The sequence below is a fragment of the Pholis gunnellus genome (assembly GCF_910591455.1).
Source record: "Pholis gunnellus genome assembly, chromosome: 2".
NCBI lineage: Eukaryota > Metazoa > Chordata > Actinopteri > Perciformes > Pholidae > Pholis > Pholis gunnellus.
The window spans coordinates 1,662,182-1,671,854 of NC_136536.1; the positions used below are offsets into that span (position 1 = coordinate 1,662,182).

The following is a 9,673-nucleotide window of genomic DNA, read 5'->3' on the forward strand; positions in this document are numbered from 1 at the left end:
CTTTAGTACAGCTTGTACTTAGTTACTTAACACCATTGGAAGAAGTACTCAGCTCTCTTAAGTAAAAACAGTAAAAATACACTGAACTCCTGAATCTAAAATATTACTGAAGTAAAAGTACGTTCAAATTAGCATGAAAATATACTTAAAGTACCAGAAGTACTCATTGTGGAGAACGGCCAGTTTCAGATCAATATATATAATATTCTTGATGCATTAATGTGTTCATCGCGTTAATGTTGCAGCTGATCAAAGTTCAGCTAATGCTGGTTAGCTTAACTTATACATAACAAATATTTTATTAATAATCTGTAAAGTAAATGTGGTGGAGTAAAAAGTACAATATAAATACTCAAGTACAATTTGTATTTATAGTAATAGCCTCAATAAACAAATACTGTTACAAGTAAAAGTCCTGTAATTTAAATCTTACTTAATTAAAAGTACATTAATATTGACATCAAAATATAACAAAAGTAAAAGTACTCATTATATAGAATGGGCCATTTCAGAATTATTTATTATATTAGTGGAATATGCAGTAATTGTAAACATTGTTAATATAGAGTATTAATAATCTATCTAATAATAATAATAATAATAATCTAAAGTTATTAATATTCATGTTTTCATGTAAAAAGTATATGTATAAAGTAGAATAAAATGTACCTCAAGTTGTGCAGTACTTGTGTATTAAATTGAAATGTACTTCATGTTTTAAGTACATAAAGTACTACCTTATACTGCGTGTATTGCAGTATTTGATGCTGCAGTGAAAACAGAGGAGCTCACGTCACGTTCACGTCACGTGACCTCGCCCGACGTCACCTGCTGTCAAAGAGATTCTAAAGATGGCGACCACAGGGATGCTTCACCTCCGCAGCGTCTCAGCGCGTTTGACCGTTTTTCTCGCCTTGCTGAGCGCGTTGAACCCGGTGAATTGCGATGAGCAGGTGCCGCTCATTCTGTGGACGAGCGAAGGGTGAGTCACGGTGGATTTGTTGCGTTTTATCGTCTCAGGAGCGGTTCAGAGCGCGTTTACCTCTTAAGCTAACGGTTAGCCGAGCGTCAGTTGGGGTCTGTTAGGAGCGCAGCATCGACGGTTCGCTTCTAGAATATCATGCGAATGCTGCCTCAACTGTGGTTCATTGATGTGGTTTTATTTAAATTTAAATGAAGGAAGCGTAACATGATAATTTCCCGGTAATCCTCCTGAGTGACAGGTGCTGTATCACCTGTCACCTGACGAGCCGTTGTCTTATTGTGATGGAGGAGCAGTTTGATTGAATTACACCAAATGTAAATTATCCACATAAAGACACGATGAGACTGTTACTGATGTCCAAGAGGGGGAAGTCCGCAGCACAAGGACGTAAATACAAAGAATAAAATAAAATAAAATAAAGATCTAAAAATGTACATTTTATACTACTTTCTACTTCTCCTCCAATACTTCTGAGATACATATAGTACTTTTTACTGTACTACATCACAGAGATACATATAGTACTTTTTACTGTACTACATCACAGAGGTACATATAGTACTTTATACTGTACTACATATTGTACTTTATACTGTACTATATATTGTACTTTATACTGTACTACATATTGTACTTTATACTGTACTATATATTGTACTTTTTACTGTACTACATCTCAGAGGTACATATTGTACTTTATACTGTACTATATATTGTACTTTATACTGTACTATATATTGTACTTTATACTGTACTACATATTGTACTTTATACTGTACTATATATTGTACTTTATACTGTGCTACATATTGTACTTTTTACTGTACTACACCTCAGAGGTACATGTTGTACTCCTTGCTGTTGCAGTATAAAAACAAGATATTAAGATTTGCAAAGAATATTGGAAAATAAATATTAATATATGCTATTATATTATAAATAATAATATCACAAAATTGAGCGAGATGTTTAATTTCCAGTTGCCGTCCTTGGAGAAGTTGGTGCAATTTAGATAATGTCTAAAATAATGATTTATATTATAAAACAAACGATAGTACAGATAACGAAGTATTAATACTGCTGCACATACGTTTAAGGTATTGAAGGCTTGATGTTGTACATGTAATGCAGTGTTTTTGTATTGTTGTAATCTGAGTACTTCCTCCTCGGCTCTGAATCTCCTCCAGCGTCTCCCGGCCGAGCGCGTCTCCTCCTGCAGCCGGTCACATCGTGGGGCAGCAGCAGCTGAGCTCGTACCTGGAGACGGCTCTGAACGACGGCCCGAGAAACGTGGTGCTGTTCCTCCAGGACAAGGTCCGCACAGTTCTCCTGCTTCATCCGAGTACACGGCTCTAAATACGTCATGTGACGGATGCAACACTGAGAAGAGTAACCGAGTAACAAGACTACAAATATCAGTCTCAGGGCTGCAACTAGTGATTCATCTCTTTTTAAATTCATCAACTAGTTCTCTCCAAAATATGTTAAAGATTAGAGGCCTGTACTGAATACTGTAAAACCTCATAACGTTGACAGCCGAATACTGCGCAGCTTTTTATTTCATGCATGTTTATTCATTGTGAGTATTTCCTCCCAGTGTCACATACAGATCAGGCTACACTAATATTATTATATTATTATTATGAGTAAAGTAAGTTTCCTGTGGTGGCTGCGTATGATTGTTTCTGACTCACGTGATTCAAACATTTCCAATAACTCAAGAACGTTGTAAAGTCTAAACGTCTACATTTATTGGAAGAAAAGATTTCCAATTCACCCGGACTCAAAATAACATTTCATCTGATAATGATCGTCATTATAAATCCTGTAACATTATATTTCTGTCCAGCTCTTCGTTGTAACAGTGAGTTCTCTAGTTTCTTTGCTTATTTAGCTTTTTCTGAGATTGTCTTTCCTCGTCTCCTCAGATGAGCATCGAGGACTTCACCATGTATGGAGGAGCTTTTGGAAACAAGCAGGACACGGCTTTCCCCAACCTGGAGGTGAGATGATGCTTCACGTGTTAAAGCTGCATTCTCTCTAGTGACCACCAGGGGGCGACTCCTCTGGTTGTATAGAAGTCTATGAGAAAATGACTCTACTTCTCTCTTGATTTATTACCTCAGTAAACATTGTAAACATGAGTTTATGGTCTCAATCTCTAGTTTCAAGTCTTCTTCAATACAGCATGATGTTCATTTAGTAAATGATGGTCCATTTAGAGTCAAACAGACCATAAAGCATTTTCCTGAGCCAAGGAAACACAAGAGGAAGCAACAAGTCAAAGTGAAACCATCATTTAAATAAAAACAGAACGTGTGTGTGTGGGTCACATGTCACTGATGTTCGGTCTCTCCTGTGCTCAGGGGGCTCTGATGTCCTCGTCCTCTCCTCTGGTGTTACCTGCCGTGTCCTGGCCCGCCTCCAACGCAGTGATTGGTCAGCTGCAGGACCAATTGGAAACCTCCCCTCTGTACATGGACCCTGAGACGCTGAGTCAGCTGAGACTCAACGCCTCCTCGCCCGCCCTGCTGGTGTTCAGGCTGCCGTACGGCGTCGGGTAGGTGCACCGACACCAGGGCGCTAGTTTGTAGACCGATGCGAGTAATGTACGAGTTCTGTATGGAAACGTTCTCCTCCAACTTGTGTTTCTGATCTCTGATCATGTTTCATTGTAAACAACCAATCAGTGTTTAGACCAACAGGAGGAGAGCTAGTAACGTTAGCAGCACCGCTAACGGCTAACCAACGGAGGTTCACTTCAGTTACATCATGATGCCTTCAGAACCATAACGAGCAGAGAGAGTCGTGTTTAACAAAGCGCCAGATGTCGCTGTGCTGCTGGACGCTTCATGTAACCTCTCCTCTGACTGTAGTTTCTCTCTCTTCTTCTTCCTCTTCTTCATCACTGTCTCACCGTCGTCTCGTCTCCTGCAGAGCTGATCTGATGTCTGCTAAAGAGATTCTCAGTGGAAACGGTGAGTCTGTTCATATCAAACCGTTCAGAGAGCAGTTCTAATGTTTCTCAGCTCCTTTCATCTGGAGCTCGGCTGTAAAGATTTAAAGACAATATTTAAGATGCATAAATGTTTCCGTTATATGAGAACAGAAACAGAAGGGAGTTATAAAGATAACAATGCTGCATCATTATGAATATATACACAGGTATAATGATACATCAGCCCATAATGAATGAACACACGTATGACCTTGTTTTTCAGATGAGGTCATAGGTCAGGTGCTGAGCACCATGAAGACTCAGGCCGTCCCGTACACGGCCATCTACACGGCCCTGCAGCCCTCCAGGGTGAGTCTGTTCACAAGCACCATGTCTTTAAACAGGAGGAGGATCAAATAAATCAGAGAAATTCAACCTTAGTTTTTTCCGTTGTAATGATTTATATCGTTGTAACTGTGTTCTGCACAAAAGACATGTTCTAGTTCTACTTCTCTCTACTTCCATCATGACTGCTCTGTTTCTAGAGAGGGAAACGTGACGGAGCCTCGACTCCTCGAGGTTCTCAGGTAATCGTGTGTTCTGTGTGTTCTGTGTGTTCTCAGGAGGCGGCGTCTCTCTCCATGGAAACCGGCCTCGGGGGAGGACGCTCTCTCTTGCAGGCCAGAGGAGGCTACCGGGAGCGGGAGAGAGAACGGGAGAGGCAGCGCAGGATCAAGGAGAAGGCCGGGATCTACGCACCGGTGGAGTATAAGGTGGAGTCACTCACTCTCATTTTGTGTGTGTGTGTGTGTGTGTGTGTGTGTGTGTGTGTGTGTGTGTGTGTGTGTGTGTGTGTGTGTGTGTGTGTGTGTGTGTGTGTGTGTGTGTGTGTGTGTGTGTGTGTGTGTGTGTGTGTGTGTGTGGTTCCTTCATTACCATGAACACTAGTTTATTTTAGAAGTTACAAAGTATCGGGAGACGTCGTTGGTTTTGGACTCATCACGGGATTAGTTAACAGTCAGAACAATATGTAATAACACCGTCTTCATGCCCTCTCTCTCTCTCTCTCCCTCCAGGAGGATGAGGAGACCTGTATCCTGCTCTGGGCTAAAGGTTTGTCGGTGAGCATCCTTCGGAGCGGTCGCTGGGAAGACCACGACCTGACCCCGTCCACCTTCGGGGAGGGCGTCAGCCCCAAACTCCACGGCTCGAGCTGCGACAAAACCAAATCCAAGTGGGTCAAAAACCTGAGATTCTACTTCAGGGTTCATGAGCAGTGATTACTAGTCAAGTGTTTGTATGAGGTTCTTCTTTCTCTCATCTAATTTGTGGTTCTTTGCAGGTTGGTTCTTAATTATGAGAACGTCCTCGGCCACCGCAGCTTCAAACTCATGTGAGTGTGTTCAACCAATCCCGTCGCTTGTGTTTCGTGTCCACTTTAACTCTCACGCTGACGGCTCAACGTAACCTTCGATTTCATACTCTGCAGCTTCGCGATGAGCCAGCGTCTCTACAAAGTGTCGGCCCGCCGCTGGTTCACGCTGGACACCGTGGAGCTGGAGTACGACGGCACCAAAGCCAAGTTCAACGGCAGCAGGAAGGTCTACGCCCCCGCCGAGTACTCGTACCGCTGCGAGTCCGTCACCAACTTCCGGTGGCCCCAACTCGTCCCGCGCACCTTCAACGATCCGGCCAATCAGTGGAGGGTCTCCTTTGAAGACTTCCAGGTGAGGATGAGATTAGTTTGTGTTCTCAAAGAGTCACTTGTTCCTGCTGAGTGATGGGTGACGTTCTTACATCTTGTTCTGGCTGAGCTGTGGACCCTTTGTTCCTTTTCATATAATGTCTTTGCTAGATAAGAAAGAAGTAAAGAAGCAGCTGCAGCTGCACAAACGCAGCCGCAGCTGTAACTTCCTGTTTGTTGGACGTGTTCCCTCCGACAGATCCAGGGCTTCAACGTGAGCGGCAGCGACTTCTCCTACGCCAGCGACTGCGCGGGCTTCTTCTCTGCCGGTATCTGGATGGGTCTGATGACCAGCCTCCTCATGGTGCTGGTGCTCACCTACGGCCTCCACATGATCATGCAGCTCCGCACCATGGACCGCTTCGACGACCCCAAAGGACCGGCCATCTCCGTGCCCCAGACAGAGTGACGCGTCGTGTCCCCGCAGCGCCCCCGCTCCCACCATTCCTCCCCGTTCATGTGTAGTTCACCAGAGTAAGGGATTAGACGTCACTTTATACTTAATGTGCATTCTGAGAGAATCTTAGTTTGTGCTCCTCATGTAGCAGTTACATCTGTTAACACCTGAAGGCTCCTCAGAGTCTCTTCTGACCTAAAGCATTCATCTGAGACTTTGTTTTCTAAGCAGCTGGACATGAAACCTCTTTTATTGATGTTATAATGTGTAATAATGTGTTATAATGTGTAATAATGTGTAATAGAGTGCTGCAGGAGCGAGGTGCAGTCCGGTCAACATGTTTAGTGCTGCGATGTGTAATCCCGTGTGTGAGCCAGTGAAGCAAACTGAATATATGAATGTGTTCAGAAGGTCAGGAGAGAGTTCTGGAAGTACTTTCAGAAAGTGTTGTTAAAATACTTTAAAGATAAAACATGAGGCGCACAAGCTGGAGCTAGTTCTCAGGAGGATAAACGTTCCCCGTGAAGGTTTTACAGTTGTACATAAAGTAAGTTAAAAATGAATTATGAAATGTTATTTATTGGTGAAACTCATTTCTGTGTGTTTACAATCGTGTTTGTGTCTGTGAAGTGAAGGGACTACTTTCTGTGTGGATGAGTCATTTATTGTATTTCAGTGAGGCGATCATGAGAGGAACAATAAACATTAACATTAAACATTAAACTTTAAACTTTAAACTTTAAACTTTACTCGTGTCTTTGGTCGTCTCATCCAAACATGAGCTGACCTCACTGGATGTTTTACTGTCATGAACATTATTTATTCATTATTTAAAGTCGGGCTTTCCACCACTGACTGCACGGACTTCTGCTGGATGTGAAATGATCACTTTACTGTTTGTTTATTTATTTTGGTGATTGTAGTGAATATTAATGATGTCGTGCTGCTGCTGTGACCCCAATAAAACAAAGAAATCCTCTCGCGTGTTTTTCCTGAATTCATATTTTAACACCAGATTTATGAATAAGTGAAGTTTATAGGTTGAACTTTCTGACAGGAAATCCACGACGTGGTCTTCAAGTATTAAAAGTTGACTTCTGAAGACACGCCTGGTTCTGTTTTATATTTATTTATTTAATCATTGTGGAGCATCGATACCACCGACTGATGAGTCGTAACAGATTTCATTATGTTTAACTCACTAATTCATCACATGTATATATTTATATATATTAAAAAAAAATATATTTTTATATATATATATATATAAATTTATATATATATATATTTTTATATACACTGTGTGCAGAATTATTAGGCAAATGAGTATTTTGACCACATCCTCCTTTTTATACACTTTGTCCTACTCCATGCTGTATAGGCTTGAAAGCCAACTACCAATGAAGTAAATCAGGTGATGTGCATCTCTGTAATGAGAAGGGGTGTGGCCAAATGACATCAACACCCTACAAAAGGTGTGCTTAATTATTAGGCAACTTCCTTTCCTTTGGCAAAATGGGTCAGAAAAGAGATTTGACAGACTGTGTTTCAGAGGGGTGCAGCAGTTTGGAAATTGCTAAGCTTTTGAAGCGGGATCATCGCACAATCAAGCGGTTCCTGGCAAATAGTCAACAGGGGCGCAAGAAGCGTGTAGAAAAAAGAAGACGCAAAATAACTGCCCATGAATTGAGAAGGATCAAGCGTGAAGTTGCCAGGAAGCCATTGGCCACCAGTTGTGCCATATTTCAGAGCTGCAACGTGTCTGGAGTGGCAAGAAGCACAAGGTGCTCAATACTTAGGGACCTGGCCAAGGTAAGGAAAGCCAAAAAGAGGCCACCTTTGAACAAGACGCACAAGATAAAACGTCAAGATTGGGCCAAGAAATATATGAAGACTGATTTCTCCAAGGTGCTTTGGTCTGATGAAATGAGAGTGAGTCTTGATGGGCCAGATGGATGGGCACGAGGCTGGATCAGTAAAGGGCAGGAAGTTCCTCACCGACTCAGACGCCAGCAAGGTGGAGGTGGGGTACTGGTATGGGCTGGTATAATCAAAGATGAGCTCGTGGGACCTTTTCGGGTTGATGATGGAGTGAAGATCGCCTGCCTGCCTGCCTGCCTGTCTGTCTGTCTGTGTCAGATTTACAAATATCTGAACCACATAGACTATGGAGCTAAATCAGGTCAAAACTTTTGTTCATTTGGAATTTTGAACCTGAAAGTTCAAGTTGTGGTCTTGAACATTGAAAAATACAGCAGTGTGTTCAAAATAAAAATAAGTGAATGAATAGTTTTTTTGGGTTGAATATAATTTTGATTCAGTTCTGGAATTCTTTGAAGTATTTCATGTGTTGTAAAGAAGTCTTCAATGTACTCACAATACATTTATACGTCAAATGTAGAGTAAGATGAAGAGCTGCTTCTGTGACTGTTGTGTTAAAGTATCATCATTGTGACTTTCTATCTCATAATTTCTACTATATATATATATATATATATATATATAGCAACTGCAAACATCCAGTGTTATGGTTACAGATGGATGCACCAAAAGTGCTGTTTTTCTGCTGAAAATTAATAATCAGTTATTCTTTTTTCAGCCAGCAAGAAAAAAAAAACAATCTTTTTTTTTTTTTTGCTGGCAGGAATGAGCTTCCATAGAACTCAAATGAAATAAAACAAGAGCTCAAAGAACGGAGAGCAGCGCTCATCACTCATCAGGCTGCTGAGAGACGAGACATCGGAGTCCAACGCTGACGTTTCTGTTGTTTTAGGCTCTCTGGGTGTTCGTGCCGGACTACACGTCTTAACATCCAGGACGACCAGCTAGCTCCTGATGCTGCTCTGAGGGGGGTAGGAGGTGTGTAATAGCAGCGGGGGGGCCGCTGTGTCCTCCAGATGTTGTTTGGGAAAGTGTTAATTGAGCCACTAATGAAGTCTGGCTCCTCCTGTCAGCTCTGACCCTCTGATGTGACATTGAAAGAGTCCTGAGATGTAATGAAACAGTATAATAATAATAACTTTATTTATTTAGAGCCTTTAAAAACAGAGATTACAAAGTGCTTCACTGACAAAGCAGCAAAAGCAACAAAGGAAGAAAAACAGATGAAACATTAATAAAACCAATGGATACTGTTACAGCAAACAATAAATAAAATAAAATAAATAAATAAATAAATGAATAAAATAAATAAGAAAAATAGCTTTGAAGAAAAGAGATTTTAACAAAAACATTGACACTTCTTTTTTTTAATTTCCTTTGTACAAAGTTGGTTTTACCTTCACACACACACACACACACACACACACAGCTGTTGATGATGGGTGATCACACAGTTAATTGCACCCTTGTGCGGGTTGCCTTGGCGGACGGCCTGTTGAATGTCACCTTGTACCACCAGCGAGCATGTGTGTGTGTGTGTGTGTGTCACACATGTGTGTGTGTGTGTGCATGTGTGTGTGTCACACGTGTGTGTGTGTGTGTGTGCATGTGTGTGTGCATGTGTGTGTGTCACACGTGTGTGTGTCACACGTGTGTGTGTGTGTGTGCATGTGTGTGTGTCACACATGTGTGTGTGTGTGTGTGCATGTGTGTGTGTGTCACACATGT

General features: G+C 41.7%; 1 protein-coding gene across 1 annotated transcript; it reads left to right on the forward strand.

Annotated features, from left to right (window-relative positions):
* Nucleotides 1–850: 850 nt before the first annotated feature.
* Nucleotides 851–7,042, forward strand: atp6ap1a (ATPase H+ transporting accessory protein 1a). Its single transcript, XM_079168935.1, has 11 exons — nucleotides 851–982; nucleotides 2,173–2,299; nucleotides 2,914–2,988; nucleotides 3,352–3,545; nucleotides 3,923–3,963; nucleotides 4,207–4,292; nucleotides 4,547–4,696; nucleotides 5,000–5,157; nucleotides 5,266–5,316; nucleotides 5,413–5,650; nucleotides 5,867–7,042. The coding sequence occupies exons 1-11, from the start codon at nucleotides 852–854 to the stop codon at nucleotides 6,074–6,076; spliced, it is 1,461 nt and encodes a 486-aa protein (XP_079025061.1). The 5' UTR covers nucleotide 851; the 3' UTR covers nucleotides 6,077–7,042.
* The last annotated feature ends 2,631 nt before the right edge of the window (nucleotides 7,043–9,673 follow it).

Excerpts from the sequence above, each read along its gene's own strand:
- atp6ap1a (XM_079168935.1), top strand. The coding sequence starts at position 852 with ATGGCGACCACAGGGATGCTTCACCTCCGCAGCGTCTCAGCGCGTTTG. Across the intron at positions 3,546-3,922 it reads AGGCTGCCGTACGGCGTCGG|AGCTGATCTGATGTCTGCTA; the intron begins GTAGGTGCACCG and ends CGTCTCCTGCAG. Across the intron at positions 5,317-5,412 it reads CACCGCAGCTTCAAACTCAT|CTTCGCGATGAGCCAGCGTC; the intron begins GTGAGTGTGTTC and ends CATACTCTGCAG.